This window comes from Synchiropus splendidus, chromosome 2, assembly GCF_027744825.2.
Source record: "Synchiropus splendidus isolate RoL2022-P1 chromosome 2, RoL_Sspl_1.0, whole genome shotgun sequence".
NCBI lineage: Eukaryota > Metazoa > Chordata > Actinopteri > Syngnathiformes > Callionymidae > Synchiropus > Synchiropus splendidus.
Window position 1 is genome coordinate 22,440,523 of NC_071335.1, and position 20,751 is coordinate 22,461,273.

General features: G+C 43.3%; 1 protein-coding gene across 2 annotated transcripts; it reads right to left on the minus strand.

The window, feature by feature from the left end:
- Nucleotides 1-242: 242 nt before the first annotated feature.
- dkk2 (dickkopf WNT signaling pathway inhibitor 2) lies at nucleotides 243-19,830 on the minus strand. Of its 2 annotated transcripts, none has more exons than XM_053856872.1 (4): nucleotides 19,342-19,830; nucleotides 5,234-5,384; nucleotides 3,707-3,838; nucleotides 243-1,840 (listed from the first exon to the last, which is right to left on the minus strand). In XM_053856872.1, the coding sequence occupies exons 1-4, from the start codon at nucleotides 19,540-19,542 to the stop codon at nucleotides 1,590-1,592; spliced, it is 735 nt and encodes a 244-aa protein (XP_053712847.1). In that variant the 5' UTR covers nucleotides 19,543-19,830; the 3' UTR covers nucleotides 243-1,589. The 2 variants fall into 2 exon arrangements, with proteins under 2 accessions (XP_053712847.1, XP_053712846.1); XM_053856871.1 differs by having other exon boundaries at nucleotides 5,234-5,387; nucleotides 19,342-19,829.
- Between the last annotated feature and the right edge of the window lie 921 nt (nucleotides 19,831-20,751).

A 20,751-nucleotide genomic window follows, 5' to 3' on the forward strand; every position in this document is an offset into this window, starting at 1 on the left:
GTGCGGCAGGTCACCAAACATGGCTGCTGCCTGACCTTATGCAGTGGTAGAAGGACGGAAAATGAAGAATATAACGGAATATAACATAAAAAAAGGAAACAAAAACACCTGTACAAAATACATTCTTTTATTCATCCATCAGTGTAAATACACATAATAAATCAGTGAGAAGAATATATATATATATATATATATATATATATATATATATATATATATATATATATATATATATTCACCATTCACTGCTCTTGAGATCACTGTGCTTGTCCTTCCTCGAGACACACAAAATAATTAACAGTTTATGATGCTTCACCCTAAGTTCTATATCTCCTCTCACGACACTAAAATATAATGCAAATATCCAAATGAGCTTCTATCCTTACATTTCTGTCCTCTATCAGTTGATTTGGTTGTATAGAACTCATAGTTTTTATTTTATGTACATGATATACATTGATTCTTAAATACATTTTCCAATCTATTTACAAAACAAGAGCTTATTGATATATATAGATTCTTTTTATTTATTTAGAAAGAGTACAGAATAAAGGTACTGGCAGCTATGGCTTTTTTTTTTTTTTTCGCTCACTCTTCGCACAATATTTCATGAGCTGTAAAGTACCAGGGCATAATTGGTAAAGTAGAAGCACCTTCACCGATGTCGGCCAGGTTTACAGAGTTTTCCCGTAACTGAAATCACTTCTCTCTGGTTTGTGTTCCGGCTGGCGATGTAGATGGGAAAACTAGGACCTTATGATTGGAAATGTTTTTTCTAGTATCAGAACCAGTGAGTGTTAACTTCACCCTGCCATGGAACATTAGGCTGAGGGTGTGTCCGACAGATCGGTTTTAAAAATGGAGCCAAGCGTTGATCTCTGTTCTCAGGTTGTTGACTGAGAAGCCACATGTGAAAATCATCATCATAGCGTGTATTCCAGACCATCGCTGGAGAGGAGTGTTTTCATGAAGATTCTGCCACTTGAAGATATCTGGCTGTTCTCACGAATTCTAACTGTCTGAATATTAATTTGGCTAGTACAAAAATGAGGCAGAAAACCAGCTGAAGCTACTGTGCGCTTGCATTGCTTTCACTTCTTCTCAGCCTGACCATGGGTTGAAATGATCTACTGCTCATATCCCAATTCCCAACGCACCGAGTACCGTAACTTCCTGTGTCACTCATATCACACAATAACAGAGCTCGTACTTTCATCACTCTTGACCCAACATGGATTTACACTAATGTAAACACACTATTTGTTTGTCTTTTGAACGTAGCAAAAATACATTATTTCTCCCACAAAACGGACTGCATCACAGCATGTGTTTAAAAAAAAAAAAAAAAAAGGTCAACTGACTCACAAGTGCTCATCGACGTGTTACTTGTGTTGGACATGGGTGGACCATTCCCAGCAAACACATTCCCATTTACTCTCCTAAATAGTCTGCTCTGTCTCTGATTTCTTGTTCTTTCAAATACAGCCACGACTTTCGAAAAAAGTTCCCTCGCATATGGCGAGAGAGAGAAAGCGAATGGAAGAGCGAGAGAAAGAGAGGGTGGCCATGACGCCGACATCAAGCCGCCCTCAGATCTTCTGGCACATGTGGAGCCTGGACTTGGACGAGGAGGTGGCATCTTTCCACACCTTGCAGGAGAGACCTTTGGCACAGTCGCAGCGCTGGAAGATCTCCAGGCCGTGAGAGCCTTTCTTCCTTTGTTTGGTGCACACTTCTCCCTGCCGCAGCACCGGCTTGCAGATTTTGGTCCAGAAGTGGCGAGCGCAGCAGTAGCCGTCCGAGCAGTCGGATGAGCGTAAGCAGGGGTCGCCCTCGTGACCTGGAGGGAATCGATACACTTGAGTCAGTCAAAAGATTCTCACTCCTCATCATGATCCAGTGTTTTTAGAGTTACATTTGCTTCCCGACCACCAGACTTGTGCACCATGCACAGCTGGGACGCGGAAGTTCACTTGAGTATAGGGATGGGATTTGACAAGATTTGAACAATTCCAATTCTGTTATCGATTCTCATTGGGAAAAATAAGGGTTTGGAATCAATAGATTTGGCTATTGTTTTTAGAGCAATTCCATTTACTACTCACTGAAACCAGTTTGGGTTTTAAAGAGTCAAACCAGGATCTTGATCAGTTTACTGTGCAGCACAAATGACAAGGGAACTTGAGGAACTGTCATTTTCAGAAGTTCAAAAAGCTCTGTGGATTTAGCATCAGAGAAACAGGAATGCGTCATGCTGCCTGCTCTGGAACAGTCATGAACCCTGTGACACCTGAACCATGAACTCAGTTGACAGAGAGCTCCAGTTCTGTTAAACAATATAAACATGGCATCTAAAATGATGCGTTCAGTGCAGCTCCTGAGTTTGTTTCTGGTTATACTCATCGATGCTTCTCGAGGAGACCGACTTCGCTACATCACTGTAAAAACAAGCTTTGTATCAGCGCAAATCTGAGGTGTGTGATATTCCTTCCTTCCTTCTTCTGCCGCTTTTTCGGGGTCGGGTCGCGGAGGCAGCATTCAGAGCAAGGAAGCCCAAACTTCCCGATCTGCACAAACCTGTACTCCAGCTCTTCCGGGGGATCCCGAGGCGTTCCCAGGCCAGACCGGAGACATAATCTCTCCAGCGAGTCCTGGGTCTTCCCCGAGGTCTCCTCCCGGTAGGACATGCCCAGAACACCTCCCCAGGGAGGCGTCCAAAGCTCGGGACCATAGGTGAGAGTGGGAAGGTAGATCGATCGGTAAATCGAGAGCTTCGTCTTGTGACTCAGCTCCCTCTTCACCACGACGGTCCGATAGAGCAACCGCATCACTGCTGCCGCTGCACCAACCTGTCTATCAATCTCACGCTCCCCTTTTCCCTCACTCGAGAACAAGACCCCGAGATACTTAAACTCCACCACTTGGGGCAAGAACTCTCCACCGACCTGGAGAGAGCAAACCACCTTATTCCGGTCGAGAACCATAGCCTCAGACTTGGAGGTGCTGACCCTCATCCCGTGTGTGATATGATTAAAATCAACAAAACAACAACAGATTTTATTTCTTTACGATTCCAGAGAATCTGACAGCTTGGAAGCAATAGTATAGTCGATACTCGGCGCCTTAGGAGTGAGCATGTGTTGACAGGAGCTGTGTTGGTCGGTGACTCTTTGTTCACCCCGAATTTTAATTAAGCACCACAGCACTCTGAGTTTAGCTTCAGTGGAGACGTGAATAGCTGTAGTTACTGTGACTGGGTGCTATTTTCACAGAGTCGTCGGGGGGCACTTAGCAATTTAAGTGCTTCATTAAAGCCGCTGCTTTATAGACGAGGCCTCACATTGACTAAAGGCACCGGCTATTAGCTGTAATTGCGCCAAACTTGCATTCTGCGGTCTCCACTTGTGTATCACCGAATGTGTGAAGTCAATGAAAGTGTTGCGTGCTTTTATGTCGATGCAGAATCGGAGGGGGCCTGTGGTTTCTCGCAGGCTCCTGGTGCGCGACTGCGGGCTCACAGACACTGACATACGAGCAGAGCAGTCATTATGGGAATGGCTTGTGGACTGGCGTCGCTCGTGAACTTGCCAGGACGCAGACAGTAAACAAAAGAGCAATTCAGCCATCCAGACCGTTCTCAGCAAATAAAACAAAAGAGGTTGTTTTCACCGATCGAAAAACACAGTGCTCGAAAGTTAGATCGCACCTTTGAGAGAGTGTTTGGCCTGCGACTTGCCGCTTTTCTTCCAGTTGTGATCCTTGTTGGAGAGTTTGTTGTGTTCGTCCAGCGCCGAGAGGTGAGGTGACAGCACGCTCTCGGAGACAGCCACGCAAATGTCTGCAGAGACACCACAATAGAACACATTTAGAAAAGACGAAAAGCCATCCACACTCTGCTCAAATACTGACAGCTGGAAGGGTCTGTCAACCAAAGGTCCTTGCATAAAACCTTCAGAAGAAGACAAGCTGCATCATGTCAACATGTTTTTCATCCAGATTCCAGTATTTTTAAGGAAGAAATGTTTGTGTTTAGTGAGCTGATAACAATGTGAAACAAAACGTGGAGATAAACACCTTCTGACTCCATTAACATCTGTTTTGAGAGAGTTTAAACACACTAGGGCGACTCATGATAAGCCTTTTAAACTACTTTCAACTATGGAGTCCGTTAAAGATGAGTTTTAAAGAAGGAAAAAAAAGTTTATGTCCTTGTTTGATGCCATTACAGATTTTTGGGAGCCACCAGCTCCATCTAGACCCTGTTGGACCTCACGAACACGTCACCAACATTACCGTTATTGTTTTTTAACAGAGGCCAGTTAGTATTTTTTTTTTTACATTGGTGACATCAGTTGAGTCACACTCCAATTGTTCATCTTGTAGTCGCGGTTCCCGCTCTGTGCGTTTCATTTTGCTCCTGACGTTCGCAATGTTGGACTACAAATGAGCTCCCGACATCTGGACGCCACAAAGTCTTGCTTTCTTTCGTAGACTTATAATGTATCTTTGGTTACTTCTGCTCCACTAGGATAATAATAATAATAATAATAATAATAATAATAATAATAACAATAGTTTGGTTTGGAATGGTTTGGAACTTATTTTCTACCTCTGAGCCTTGGTTTAATCTATGTACTGTTGAAGATATGTAAAAGAGAGCACTGCGAATGTAGTGATTATTGATGACCAACATTATAAGCCTTGATCTGAGTGAAGAGGGTTAGTTACCAAGAGAAGATCACTCACTGGCTAGAATGTAAACCGCTGCACTGCAAACGTCAAAAACTTTTGATTCTAAACGGCATCACTGGCACAAAGCAGAGTGTTTTTCACTGGGAAGTCTAAACACTCCCTCCGTGTTTATACACCTCTCTCCTACGTGATGCTCAGCAGATTTTTCAACATGGCCACTTGCTTGCTTGCAGCCCTGGGCGTTGACATGCATTCCCTTCAATTTTCTTCACTTTTTTTATGAGGGCTGACAGTCAGGAAACCTCCCGTCACTTTGCATCTGCTTGACAATATCAAATGAGCGAGCCGCAGCCACAGGGTGTCACTTCATTACGAACACGACAAGTCTCAATTTTAGCATCCAGGGTGAAACTCCAGGGACTCAATTTATAAGTCGGATACACGTGTTTGATATTATTTCAATGGATCGGCGCCCCCACCTCGTGTCTGGCATCTGTTGAGTCGACACATTACTGATATGAATGAAGGGTTTAGAACGTACAGTTGCTGCATCGGTTTCCAGGGCAGCACATGGCATCTCTGTGGCAGCGTCTCTTCCTCCGGCGGCAGGTGAGGCAGCGGGACGGCGCCTGCTGGGGGCTGTGGCAGTAACTTCCCACGCTGCACTCCTTGTCACTGCTGCAGGGGTAGACCTGCTGTAGAGAGCAAACATCTCAGCCCTCAGGAATACTTTCAAACTCTGCAAATCCTTGCTCAAAAGGCAAGCGATGAAAATTCACTCACAACTTAATGTGGCACACCAAAATTGAATTACCCTTGAAAAACAACATGATGCAGGCATGAAAACACAAAACACAAGTTTGTTAACCAAAAACAAATTTGAACATTCTGCCATGTGGAAGTGGCAACGGCAGCCTTATTCGTCCCATCAAAGACACATAGAGGGATTGTTTCAGCTGCCATTTGTTTGTCGGGTTTCGTTCACCATGAGCCATCGTTTGATCAGTGAGCCTGGGGGGACGCAACAATGGAAACACATGCGCGCGCCGCTTAACTCCAGATTGGTGCCGTGTTGCTGTGCGCTATAAAGCTCGCGCAGCAGGAGGCTGCCTCAAAGAGATATGATTTTATTTTCCATTTTACTGCTGTGTAAATGCAAGCTATTATAAGCCGGCGACTCAGACTGACAAGGCCTCTGGGTCCTTCTGCTGAACGTCTTCATCGCTGTGTCTGTGGCTGATTCAAGCGCAACGGATGTGTGTTGTTGATTTTGCATTCAAATTGTCCAAGTGTTTTCGCGTTCCATAAAGAGGGTAATCGAATTTGTGATCCTGATGTCGCCATCTGTGTCTGACAGTCGGGCAGATGTAGAGGGTTGAGACATTCCCAAGCGGTGACAATGTCGGTTGTCCTTAACTTAACTCCATCGCAAGACATGATGGAGTATAGATTCAGGGTGTGCAGTTAAATTTACCTCCTTGCTACATGTCACCACTTCTTGTTCTGTGAAACCCATCCTCACTCCCATGGCGTCATATAGTGACGTTGGGAAAGTTGCCTTTTGCGTCATATAATGACGAAAAAGGCAGCCTTCAGTGTTGCATGTGGACGCATTGGCAGCACGAAATGTGAAAAAAAGACCTAGACTGGGGTTAGGATAAGCCATGGGATGGCGCTCCATTCATGCTACCTTTCCTCCAGTGTGGAATAGCTATTTAAAGCCTGTCAAACGGCCGTGCGTTTTAGTCAGTTCGGATGAGGTTCACGTAAGGGGTTATAAATAGCAATCCCCACAATGCTTGCCATGACCTGCCTCGCGCATTCCCGCACCCCCACGTGTGGTGTCGCTACTCCACAACGCACGATCTGTGCCTGGAGCTACATGGAAGTAAAGTGTGTTTTGGGGGAGAAATACGTTCTTTTAGTTAAATGAAACACCAATGTGTAACGTTCCACGCGGACGGCTGCCTCTTTCATCAGTAAAGGATGCAAAAGTCCACTTTATATGACGCCACTAGTGTGTGGAGGTGTTGTTTCTGTGACTGTCCGGAGGGACAGTTGAGCAAAATTACAGACGGACAGGAAACAGGAGACTTTATTTGATGGTAAAACTTGAGAAATATATAAATAAATATAAATACTAGTGGTGGGACTTTAACAAGTTAATTACGATTAATCAATTACAACAAAAATAAAAATTTAATGTAAGAGTTTGCTCTCCAGACAACAGGGAACCTTTGTCAGTGCAGGAGTTCCAGCTCCACTGATCACACTGATGCACAAGACACGTGGCAGCTAGGATGAGAACAACAACAACAAACATGGAGGAATCCCTGAACAAAAGCAAACAAAAGCATCTGTTTGCTTTTGTTCAGGGAGGTTTTTCACTACACAATGACCAGGGTTTCCACTACTCTGAATGGACTTGAAATTCTTATAACATTGAAATTCTTATACAAATATTTCCAAGACAATAAAAGAGCTTTAGTTTAAATAAGGTGATATAAAATCTTGAATATAGCCATCATCCTGATTTATTGTGCTACTGTCAAACTGATGCAAAATAAACAATATTTTGTTGTTTAAATGTATGTATGGCTCCATCATTTGACTCAGTAATATACCAAATTCATTTAAAATTGAATGTGGCTTTTTGTGGCAAATATTCCATTAAACTGCGATTAATTCAGATTAATTACTCACAAATTCTCTAATTAACTAGATTTTTTTTTTATCAGATTCCACCCGTAATAAATATATAACTTAAGGATTCTCAAAATATAGATAGATACAGATTTTTTGGGGAAAAGCAAGAGTTCATCTCGATAAAAACTGCATTAACAGCTGGGGTGAATAAACAAGTGAACTTTAATCTGTCAGATATCAATTTTAGAGTTTCCCGCTGCCCTCTTGAGGGCCAAGCAAATACAGGCAAAGGGCCACGTGTGGCCCCCAGGCTGCTTGAGTCTGTAAAAGAAGCAGCTGAAATGTTTTAGGACTCAGAGATGGTGAGGATATGAGATCCAGGAGGAGACGCAGGACACCTTTAGCCAGGGACCACTTCTGTGCTGGTGGAGAAAGTCAGGCCTCCTTCACCTCTTTACGGCGAATTTCCAAGTGTTGAGGGTTTTTTAAATTAGAATCAAAAGGAGTCAATCAGTCAATTTCCTCTCGTCGCATTCCACTTAAACTACGCAGCTGTTGTATTTTTCACGCTCTCCGCAGCGGTACCGCTTCAAGATGGAGTATAGGGGATCGTTCAGACAGGAAATCAGTGAAGAGAAAGGCATCACGGATCTGGAAATCTTTCATCAGAGTGCACCGTGCAGACTGGCATTTGAAGAGCAACGTAAACGTCGTAACTCAGGAGTGATCGGGTGGTGCGTCACGTATGGGTCGGACGGGTTCACCTCAGCACACTGGTAGAGCCAAGGAACAAAAGAACACACTTTGGCGGCCAGGACAAGGTCATGCTCTCCAAGCGCTTTCCTAGTTATTGACACCATTTTTGTTGATGTCCACTGTATTTCTTAGAGCAAGAAATCATGTTTTTTCAAATTTTACTGATCTCCCAGTCCATGTTTAATAAAGGGGGATTGTACTCTTGAATCTGTGTCGCACCCTGTTTAAGCTGAGCTTGAGAACAAAAGAAGAGTGTTGTAGTAAATACAATCACAAAACACAGACTAAATATAAGAAGGAAAACAGATCTTGTTCAAACATAAGCTGTACCAGTCTATAAACCACAGGTGCAGTGGTGCTGTATACACCGTAGAAAGGTCAGTGGTGCTTAAAAATGCGTGAGGATCGCTTCTAAACTAGTTTTGAAATGGGCTCCAGCATGAAGACTGACTCATGAAGCAAACTGGGCAATGTTCTGAACTTGACTCACCAACTCCTCACATCTGTTATTGACATTAAAGCCCTCAAAATGTCAGAAATTCCGACACCACAGTTTCAGCTGCTGCTCCAGGAGATTGTCTCGGTGGGTGGCACTGGACATACGGGCGAAAACAGCGCATTTTGAGCACTTTAAGGTCAATAAAACGCCGGTTTGATGTGGTGAGGCTCAATATTTTGACAGCATGACACTCTTAAGTCTGTAAAAATCCATATATTAGCCGCATCGTAGTGTAAGCAGGGTTCAGGCAGCAAGAAAAAACAAGTGGACTACCGCCCCGAAATGACAGTGCTACTGAAGATAATGCCCTGTAGTGTCGCAAATGTCTTTATCTCTTTCAGTCTTTGTCATGTTGTCCTTCGATATTTAGAAAAACAAATCCAATATTTGTCTGAAAAAGTAAGCAAAAACAGTGAGTCAATTTGACTTAATCATAGCGTTGGTTTCCCAGCATTTACTTTTACAATCTGCGAACTACAATCAGTTAAAATAATAATAATAAAGTTAAGTCGGGATAAACCAAACCCACACGCCATTTACGTTTATTGCAATTTCGGCGCTCAACAACAACAACAACATCAAACTGAGATCTCAGCGGGAAAACAATTCCCATCACTGCCTCTTGGTGAACTGCATCAACGTGACCGGTTACAGCACTTTCGCTTTTGTCGAGGGAGTAAAGGAATGCTTCGGGAACAGCCACCTAAGTTTGTGTCGGGGATCTAATGCGCCTCCAGACATAATTGAAGGGTAATTACAGCAGCAAATCATACTCCTCGAGAGTCAATTTAGCCCGGTTTGTTTTAGCATGTCTTGTTTTCGTACTGAAAGTTCGAGACACGTAAAAAAAAATAATAATAAAATTGACATTCTTTTTTTCACTAAGTGGACCGAAATGACCGAGAAACCACCACCTCGCAAACATCCACTGTCCACGGCAGCTGCAATTACGGCCAAGTTCACTTTTCCATAACAAGTGTGTGCTCACCAATAAGCAGCTTTACTGGAACTGCTGATATAATCACTTGCACATGTGGACGCTGGACTTAGGAGGCACAGAGGTAAACACACGGCATTCTTGTCTTTTCATACTTTCAATTAAAACTGTTTGGAAATGTGAATTTCCTCTATTCAGATATGTATTTACATCTCTTGCTACCTCTCCTTCATTGCTTTTTTCTCTGCAAACATTGACGCTCTTCTTCCAAGAAAGTACAGAGAATCCAACTTTTATTTATCCTCCATCTCACAGTGAGGTTCACCGCAGACAAGATAGTGGAGTGAGGCAGTAACTGCGTCCCAAAATATGGGCTTGCACCATCCTTACATTGAAAATCTGGTAAACAAAGTGTTCAAGGAGGCATCTGCGAGTCTCTTCAGTGTGGCCTCCAGCCATTGGCTCAGAACACATCCAGAAGACATCTTGTTCATAGATATATTGATCTGGATTGACTAATTCAGGTGGCTATTTTGGCTGTGCACTTGAAAACAAGAAACAAGAATTCATTGTCATGAAACAACTGGAGAAACCACTCAGCTGAACTCTCCTTTATAGCATTGATTTTCAACTGGCATGAAATGATCCGGTTTCACTTCATTTTCCTGAAACAGAGGTGGGAGATATGATGGCATTAAATGATGAACAATTGGAACGTGTTGACAATCTGCCAAGGAGGAGATGACATGGATTTGGTCCCATTCTTTCTATACACTATAGATCTATGCTGATGCATTGACTTGTTCAGCTGCACATCGCGCGCAATGCTCCTCTTCCCACAAACACTCAGAGTGAAGAAGCCGGTCAATTGTGCAACGTCGACTTGTTTATGAATCTGATGTGACTTTATCTTGACCACACACCTTCACAACAGAATAATGGAGTGTTCCTTGTCAGTCCCGCGGCGCCAAACACTGCACCACTAACAGAGCAGCTAAGAAAGCGGCTAACAGTTAGGCTTTATTGACACTCGACACTCGTGAAGCTGAGGCAAGGAATTATAAAGATTTGTCTGGAAATTCCCCACACAAGAATAACATCATGCAAAAAAGATTGAGAAACATCAAAACAGAGACATGATATATTTTTGCTGTAAATAAATACATTTTCAGAATTTTGTTTCTTCAGATACAGTAGCATGCGTAAACAGTAGCTACAATCTTTCACAATTTAAAAGGGGTTTTCCATGGGACTTTCTGCTAAGCACAATTGTGCTTTGGCTGACGTTCTATTAGTGCTGTGCCCCGTAATGATCGACGTGTGCTGTGGCTTAAAAAAGGTTGAAAAACACTGCTGTATAGGACCCAGATTTTCAATCCTTCGCTCCCCCTTTCATTGTACATAGCAGTGTCTGAAGAAAGTGATACCACTGGGAACTTTTCAGAAAACTTAGAGAATGTAGAGATGAGGAGAAACATGGGCAGAAATGTGCAAAAAAAACAAGGATGGTCTGTGTTGTGCGAAAACAGTCGAGCAGCCAGTGTTTGGAATTTTGGATTCAGAAGCAACAATATCATAAACTAATCTTTACAAAGAGACAGAAGTCATTTTGGCCAGTGCTGGATCGGAGAGTCCCCAAATATATGGCTTGAAATATTGTTTGTAAAAGGGGGTGTACGTTGTTTATTTGGTCAAAACTTCGACGAAGAGTTCTGTGCATTGAAACAAGATCCAGCGATGTGGACACAGCAGACACCAGCGGGTGTGAAATAAACCTCATCTTCCAGGGTTATTTTTGTTTTATCAGTCTCACTAAGCTCGAAAACATTAGCACAGCATCACCCACTCCATCACGCTGATCGATGAAGTGAGCTGGAAATGAAACACGACTGAGTAAATAAGGTCCAGCAACGACACATCAGAGCCGCATGTTTGGCTGGCACATCACCACCAGCACCGCAACCATATTTAGCCGGCGCTGTACTGACAGATCTGATTTAGTGCGGCTAACCGCCGACTTACACGGAACAATAAACATCAGAAGCGACTTAAAAGCAGAGAGAAAATCGTTACAGGCGCAATCAAAAGCTGCGGCGGGAGAAAGGTAAGATCAGATTGAACCCACATCTAGAGGACAGCAGGCGTCGTTCCAGATGTTGTCCAGTACCGTACAGTTGGAATCAAATCTCTATGATGTGTCCGGATTTCAGCACGTCCTGACTCGCAGCGCCGCACGATTGTGACTGAGAGAGCGAGCTTGGTTATGCGACTTGGAAATTGGCCATTTTGACTTTCTCAGGGAAACACATGGAGTCAATGAAACAGCTGTTGAGATATTAGGAGAGGTATTGAGCCGAAGGTTAATCCATCATTATGACAAGTTCCCAACATGCAAATGTTTAAAATATTAATGGAGATAACCAAAACCTTATGCTTATAATAATTGAAGTTTCAATTTCAAGAAAGGACGCGAGGCATGAAATTAAAAACTGTGTTCACTTGATCCCAGTTGAAGAGGAAACAGTCATTCCTCTAGTCCACATCAAATACGTTGTGTAATCAGGTCATTTCCTCAAGAGTACTTGTAAACACTAAACAGAACGGATCACATTTGGGCCAAGAAATGAAGGCGCCTGTCTCAGCTACACGGGGCGAGGGGCCAGGAAGCGCGTTTGCGAATTCCAGGATGGCAGGGGAAGGTACCACCTTCCTTGCTTCTGATTGGCTCGAATGCTTCTCTGCCCCTAACCCCATTTCAAATTTTTAGAGTTATTTTGCTGAAGAATTTAAAAATACTGACCTCTGCTCAGCTATTTACCTCAGTTGTTTCACCTGTTCCGAATGTGAGATGATGTTTTCAGGACCAATACCCAATCAGAGGAGAGCTACTCCAACTAACCAGAAGGTCAGGAAAGAACTACCTTCCCCTGCCATCCTAGGATTCCCAAAATTCACAGACTGGGAACACCCTGGACAGGGTGGGAGGAAACCAGAGTGCCCACAGGTAACTCAACAAATCACATTTGTGCAATGTGATTTTATATGTTTACGTCAGTAGCTCTTCACACGAATGCTGTAGCTACTAGATCAGTTGAAGAGTGAAGAGAAGAGTTAGGTTGTTGTTTTTGTTGCTTTAAAGTTGCCTTCTTTCCTCCCACCCTCCTACTGTCCATTTGTTTGGTAATTGTTTTACTTCTTTTGGGGCATAAATGTGAGCTCAATTTGTTTTGCTAGCAGAACCTGGAACCAAATAAAGGTCTGCACATGGCTAGCCATTTTCCAAAAACCTTGTTCATATACCAATATTTGCGACAAAATTCATATCCTTTCCTTTAGATTTAGAACCAGGAAGCTGTGCACGGTATCGGTCGGAATGGTTGAGCTGAGGTTGAGCTTGACGACAGGTGAGAAGCAGAGATCTGCTCCCAACAGACGAAGACTTTCTTTGACGTAAAAATGTGCTTTTATCTGGCTATTCAGACAAATGGCCGCGGTACGTGCCGCGACTCTACCTGCTCTGACTTCCATCTTTCTTCTCGGCCAACGGGATTGGTTCAATTACCCGGGAGAGAATTTGGGGGTGAAGAAAAATGGGGCTCACCTCTTCCATCACCTCCACTCGACAGGCCTTTGAAACCCGGTGATTTAGCGACGGCCCCCGACTTGTGTCTGATAATCTGGGGCTTATCTCGTCATATTTTAAAACACCTCATTCGCAACGTCTGAGGACTCGGATGTGTATCACATACTGTGAGTGTTAGTCCCTTATTTTTCCTCAGATAAGCCGTCGCACATAAAAGCCTCAGCTCAGATTGCGCGCAGGAAGTGGCTGGAAAACTGTGTATCTGCATGGAATGCTGGTGTCGGTGAAGATAGAGACAGACATGAGGGAAGGCCCTCGTCCTGTCTCGTGCGTGTCTCGTGCTGGTCGTGGCTTTGAAGAGGAAACTCTTAATGTGCGGGAGCAACAATCTAGAAGGGATTTGTTGCTGGATACACACAGCTTTGAACTCGGATCCCTTATTTATCAGCGCTGACTCATTCCAGAGTTATGACTCTGTCGGTCTGAAGGGAGTTTAGTGACGTTTTCATGTACATAAGACTGTGGACGGAATAAAGGAGACTTGTCGATGGTGTAATACTATGGTGTAAAAAACATGACAGAGCGAATCCAAACTTTTCATGGAGTGGAGTGTTGTTTCTTCACACTTTCACACTCTGTAAATCGAATCTCTCATGAGTGCAAGGGACCATTTTACACGGATACAGATGCATCTACATGAGACGTGACTTTCAATAGAATCAAATTTTGATTCATTTGAAAGCATCATGTGTCAGGGTGCCTTCTGCCTTCTTCATCAACATTGGACGCAAAAGTGCAGGTGATGATCGTGAATGCTACGCCTTAGAAGGGACAATGCGTCGATGTCTCAACATGCAATGCAGAAGTCTGACTTGTGCATCACACTATGACGAAAAAGTCCACATGTAAAGACCCATTTATGCTTAATGGACACAGACGAAGCCTTCAGTCCATGCTCTGCGTCAATTTCCTCCCTATTTCTGCATGTTTCCAAAAGGCTTACGGACCAAACAGAGTAATGCCACTGGGAACCAAGGGGGGCAGTGTTGCTGTCCGATACGTAACTCTAATAAGACATAACAACGGTAGTAATTCTCCGTCTCCTTCAACGCTGCCTCCTATTCATCTTTTGTGTAAGAGGTACATGATCAATACTTCCTTCACAGTCGCCATGTTTGTTTTGGAGTTTGTCGTTGTTTGTATATTTGTGTACAGCAATACCAACTTAAACAACGCAGGAAGTATATGATCAGTGAAGGTAACATGGTTGCCTATAGAACAAGAACACGATGGCCAAAGATGACGCTTCTCATTGACAACTGAGGACGCTGGGCCCATGACGGTCCAGGATTATAGCGGGAGCGTCTCTTTAATACAGTGTCAATGGAATGTAGCGAACAAACGTAAATGTCGGGGGCCTTAACTGTGCCATAAAAGAGACTAAAGAAGAGTTTGTTTAAGCCAAATATATAAACAACCCTCCCATTTCAATATCAACAAGGAGCAGAGAGAAGAATAACTCTTGTGAATTCTGTGATCTTTTTCAATTTTGAAAGGTGAATGGTAAATAAATAACTTTAAGCTTCTGACATCTGCTAAGGCTGAACCCTGTTGAACCCATGTGGACACAGGGCAGGAGAGACAGTGGGCATGTTGGCAAAGAATGTAAGGAATTGAGGCACCAGATGAACGGAGTGGCGAGGGTAAGATGGGTAAAGGTGGCGGAGGAAGCTGAAATGTCAGGATGAAACGGACCATTAAGGGTATGTGAGGCTTTTAAATACATCATGTGTTTGAAAATACATATACTAATAATATACTTCAGGTATGAGAGAAGAGGAAGCAGAGGACAGAGTGAGATGGAGGAAGATGATCCGCTGTGTGCGCAGGGAGAAGCCGAAAGAAGAAGAAGATGTGTTACATCAGACAGATAGATGTCTGAATGTGCCTTTGGAAGTAAACCTGTTTCACAGGCCAACGTCCTGTATATCTTCAAATCAAAACTGTATGTCCATCTGTGCTCGTGTCAGCACGTTGACCCCTCAAAGATCCCTTATTAACCTCGACTGCTATAAGGTGTTGCTCAGTGGCACGGGTCAAGACAAATATACAAACACACCAACTTCATACGCCCTGAAAGTACAGATATCCAATAACGCTGGGATGTTCAGGAGTGGCTTGGGCCGAGCGCGCCTTCAAACGCAGTCTGGCGTCTTTCATTACTCAAAACACATGTGTTTATGGGCAGGCCTCTTTGAGCTTTAGACCCCGGAGTCTCCCAAAAAGTAGACCGACTCTAAGTTAAGTATAAGTTGATCCAATGCATAGAAAGCACCGAGGGAGTCTTCAAAGGGAATGAGAGGGACGAGGGGAGCGGATTGTAATCTAGAATGTGTGCGTTGCTTCCACAGATTTTAGTACGTAAGAATGAGAGGTGCGCGGGTCTCTTCTCTCTCATTAACAGGTCCAATTACAGTACAGGAGGTCGCCACATGAGGCCCCTCATGTCTCCACTTCAGGGTCCTCACAGCACCCAAGGGAGCGGCAGACTGCAGAGGCCACGAGACAGGAGACTGAACCAGCGCGCTAACAAGCAGTCACACCTCCCCGACGCTTTCCTCTCTCTTTCTCAGCTCATTAGGGTCACTTAACAGCCATTTTAGGTTAGAGGGGGGGCGGTGGAGGTGGGGCCTCGGGACAGACGGAGTGAGAACGTGGCTTTTACGGGCAAAGCTCTGAGAGATGGCTTGTTAAAGTAATCTCTGCGGTGAATTAAATAAAGCAAGCAGTTAAGGCTGGCCGAGGTTTTACAGAGGCGCGAGTGCCGCCACGCTGTCGGTGCCCCCTGTGGGTTCAGAGGTTAACGTGGTGAGCAGCGCCTGTCCTCCCATCCAGAGGGAGCCAGCGGTGCCACCCACGAGCTCTGGCTGTCAAGGTATCAGAGGTCTGCTTCTGGGGTTTTTACTGCAGTTGGAACTGATGTGAAGAGCATGAAGCTGAGCAGAAAAAGATTGTCAAAACCCGACCCCGGTTTGCGTGTAATTCATTTAACCCTTATCGCCAAGCGCAGCGCGTACACGTCCATTAGGCTGTCAGATGCTTTAAACAAGCGCAGTGTTTGAATTTGACGGCTGAAGCAGCAAATTACAGCCTGCTGCATCAGCTTGTCTGGTCGGGGCGGCTGCGCTCTTACTCAACAGTTTGCTCGATTTGAGCCTCAGCCAACACGGACTATTTAACGTGTAGTCATTTTCTACATTCTTCACTGACATTGTCAAGCCCTGGAATAGAGTTACCCCCCACCCCCCGACAGAAATGACTGTTTTTCACAACAATTACTGCGAATTTGGTTCACATCGCGGGCAGAGTCCAGGCTTTTCTGAGGTGTGGTACCGTGCCAGCTCAACCTTCCTACCAGCATCTTGACCATGACTCTATTTGCATATTGTCTAACAAGCACATGCCAGAGGAGAAAGTTGAGTCCAGCGCAGCCAATTTTCCAAATGTTCTGCCAAACCTTAATCAGCAGAGCTTATTGCAAATGCAGAAAATGATGAAAATATTTTCGAGGGGAAACACACTTAAGCTCTTCTGAGGCACGTATTTAAATGAAATACCATACAACAAGTGCATGTGTGTGCAGCAGAGCTGTTCAGCCTGCAGGAGATCTATAAGGGGAAACTCTGAATGGTTGCTCCATTCTGGACGCGGGACACTACCTTCGGCTCGACATCTGCTTCTGCAGTGAATCAGTGTGTCCAGTATACTGATCGACCTAAAACAGAGCTGGGGAAAGTGTGGCACGGGGGCCACATGTGGCCAGATGAATGTGGCCAGAAAAACAACAATAAAAAACATAATAATAAGAATTTCAATGCCATTTATGTAAGTATTAAAGAAAAGTTAGTGCTTTTTCCCCACACAGCCTTAAACAACCTTTGTTTATCTTTAAAAGAAAGGTTTGTTTTTGTTTTGTTTTTATGGGTTTTTTTTCTTAGACTTCCTGATGTAAATTCGTTTTTTTTTTTTCCATCATTTTAAAGCTCCTTTTTCCATTTTGTCTGCATTGTGACTTGACAGCAGCACACAGTAATCTTTAACTGGGGGGCAGTTTAATGACTGTTGTACTTTTTTGGTGACAAGTTTTTAGTCTTTTCTATATTGTATTTACCAGTATGGGGGGATATAATACATCACATATGAAAGATGGAAACAGCGTTCCACAACATGACGATTCTGTGCAGGTTGTGTAACATAACATCCCACTAAGCCCAAAAGACTCATCTGATCATATTTCAAGGTCAATTTGTGGTATAAAATTGCCTAACTATCACAATTTAGTAACCTTTTATGACACTTTTCTGGCCAGCTGACGGTTAATATCATGCTGTCTCTTGTGTTTAATGGGTACGGGGAAAGTGAAGGTTCTTCAGGTTTCAAATATCGGCGGTAAGCTAACCCTAACCCCAGGGTATTGGACCAAATGGTAGTTGGTTGAAATCCAAGCAATTGTTTGAAGTCATATAAGAGTGTTATGAGCCTGAGCCCTTAAGTCTCTCTCTGCTTCAACTCTCTGAATGAAAATGATGACTCAGGAAATAATGATCAAATCCCAGGTCTAAGTGGGAAGCCAAATCCTCGCCTTGAGCGAGAAAATTTGGGATCCGTTCAGTGCTATTACTTGTAGGAATAATAATAATAATGATGTCGATAATGCAGTTTTTCGCAGCTGTTGTCAGTTAGATAGGAAACGTGTGTAATTCAGTGAATTGTGGTGCGGTGAAGGTTAATTTACACGTGTTCAAGACACTACACCTTCGCCATCAGTTATTTTCTGATCATTTTGTAGAGAGAAACCCAAGATTTTGAGACCATATTCTTCCTATTTTTCAACTCGAAATGGTCAGATATATGTAGTGACTTAGGAAGGATTGATGGCGGGAGCTACACCGCTACAGGCTTCAAGTGCACGTAAGACATGACTTGGGAATATTTTCCAGAAAAGCTAGAAGGCGGAGGTCAAGTGTGGCAGCGCCCTCTACTGCTCCAAAGCGTAACGCAAGCAACCACGTGTCATAAAGGCTTTATTACACGTCAAAAGTTGAATCTCATTTGAATTTTCCTTTAAATCTCACATTGATACATTGAATCACCCAGAATTCATCCGTCTGAGTTTCATTTCTGAGTGTCAAACCTATTAATTTGATTTGTTTCAAGGACACACCTTTTGCTATTTGCATGAGGAAAGATGCACAGTTGTCACAGTTGACGCTTTAGAAATAATTGGTGGATTAGTTGATGGTAAAAGTACATAAAAGGAAGGATAAAAAGTAGAAAACAAGTGTGGTTCAATGGATTACAAATATTTTCTGGGTGTATATTTGTTATTCCCATGTGGATCCAAGTCTACAGAAATTTAAATTTTACAAAAATGCGGTGTTTTCTGCCGGTGAATCTTTTAAATTTCATTTTTTACCTCATAACTACTCGTCAATACACAATTTGCTCTGATAAACCTGGACTTTTCTAGAGACACTTTCCATGTTTACGGGCAGCAGGGATTAATAAGTGTTTGAGTGGCTCTTAAGTGGTCGGTAAAAGTATCTCCGTGAGGCCACACAGCCAGAAGCTCGTAAGCCCAGCAAGCGTCTGGACCACTTTAATAACGCGGAGATTCAGTCACCCCCAGTGTTGATTTTTTTTCCCCCTCACGTTTCTGTTGCCCCTAATGATTTACTGTGGAAGTGTGCGGTGGTCGACAGTGGCGTCAGGTCTGAAAGGTAATTGGAGTTTATGAGGGGTCCAATCCCCAATAACCAGTTTCATATGAAGGGGGTGCTGTCCTGGGTAATATTCTCACCTCGACGGGTTTCTCTTGTGTTTATTATTTTTGAATTCTGAACTTCAAATACAGTTCAAATACAGTTTACTATGTTGTAAATATGGGTGTAGAGTGTGTTATTACGCATGAATCTTAACTAAATATTTGTTGTCGATCTGATGTTTTTTCATATATATATATATATATATATATATATATATATATATATATATATATATATATATATATATATATATATATATATACATACACACACACACACACGTTACACGTTATAACGTTCTACGTCGTGCTAAAATGAAATAAAGAAACACAACGCAACAGTTCTGGCATTACCTTTTGCCATTTCAAATGAAATATAAAGTGAAAGCAACCGATGGAAGTACCTGTGCGAGGATGTTGAATTTCTTTGGGATCCCACTGTGGAGGGTGGCGGAGCGGTTCGTGGCCGGTGTCGGCGTCCTCTCCGTCAGAACCGTCTTGATGGAGTTCGCTTTGGGTCGCGTCTCCGGCGCTTGAGGCGTCACAGTCCGCAGCGTGGTGAGCAGAAACACCGCAAGCCAGCATCTATTCCAAGAGCGGAGCATCCTTGAATTCAAGCAAACAAGTCGGAGAAAACGGGCAGAATTCAGACGCGGTGAGGAAATTCAGTTTGCGTCCTGGCTGAGTCCATGCGTAAAATGAATCAATGGTGAGAAGTGAAAGCCGTAAAAACGTGTTAAATGGAAGAAAAAAAAAGGTTGATGGTTCTGTCTGGGTCTGGACAGGTTTCCTCTTAAACTGGGCTGTGAGTTGTGTTGCAGGGGACTTTATGATCTCGGATACTTTCTTTTTATAGGATACTAATGAGTTTGCTTCCTCCGCCCCCATTCACGACTGACAAAGCATGAAACTGATCTGCGCGCATTGTCGTCTGGACACCGGCACCAGGAGCCCCGTCGGGAAAAGCCTATAAAATTATTCACTCTGTGCTTTAACTGGGCTTTTTGACCCGTTTAATGGCGAGCCAGGGAAAATGGAAAATAACTCAGGGAGCTTCTGAGAGAGGTGGAACTGTGTTTTTTTTTCCCAACGTGACGAATGGATTACCTGTCCTCACACCCGAGCCATCAAATAGATCATAAAAGTAAAGCAGCTTTACACTCAGACTGCTGCTTTACGACGTGTCTACATTTGCTGTTCTGGTGCGAAGTGAAGTGTTCAATAAAAGTTGCCTGGGTTTTTAGCAGTTGTTTTTAACTAATATGTAATGCTATATAGGACATCTGTGATGCTCTGAATGACATGTCAAACTCGAGGCCCTGGGGCCAAATGTGGCCTGCCAAAGGGGTTTAAGTAGCCAGCAAGATAGGTGGCGATATTTGCTACAGATGCATGTATTTAATGTTTATTTTATGTGTCGTTTTTGGCCTTCATTTTGATAAAATAAAATACAGTGTGATTAGAATTATAAAGTAAAAGTTGCCAGGGAAAAGATCTGAGCACTTCAGCTTCTGAAGAAGAGCCATTCACACTTTCAAAGTAGTATGACTTGCAAGTTATTTAACCCAAGACCTTGTTTCCCAGTAGTTCAGTTGGTTCTGTGCTGTCATTGCAAAATAATGTGGAAACAACTTGCGTTTTGGTCCCTGTTTAATGGCGTCAGAGTCATGTGATTTGGTTATAGCACCAAGTCAGAACTCAAGTTCGAACCCTGCACATTATATCACGCTGTTAGGAAGCTGTGCGTGAAACTGAGAACAGATTAATAGCTCAAGTGCAACACAATTTTGAAAAGAAATTGTCTTTACTTTCAG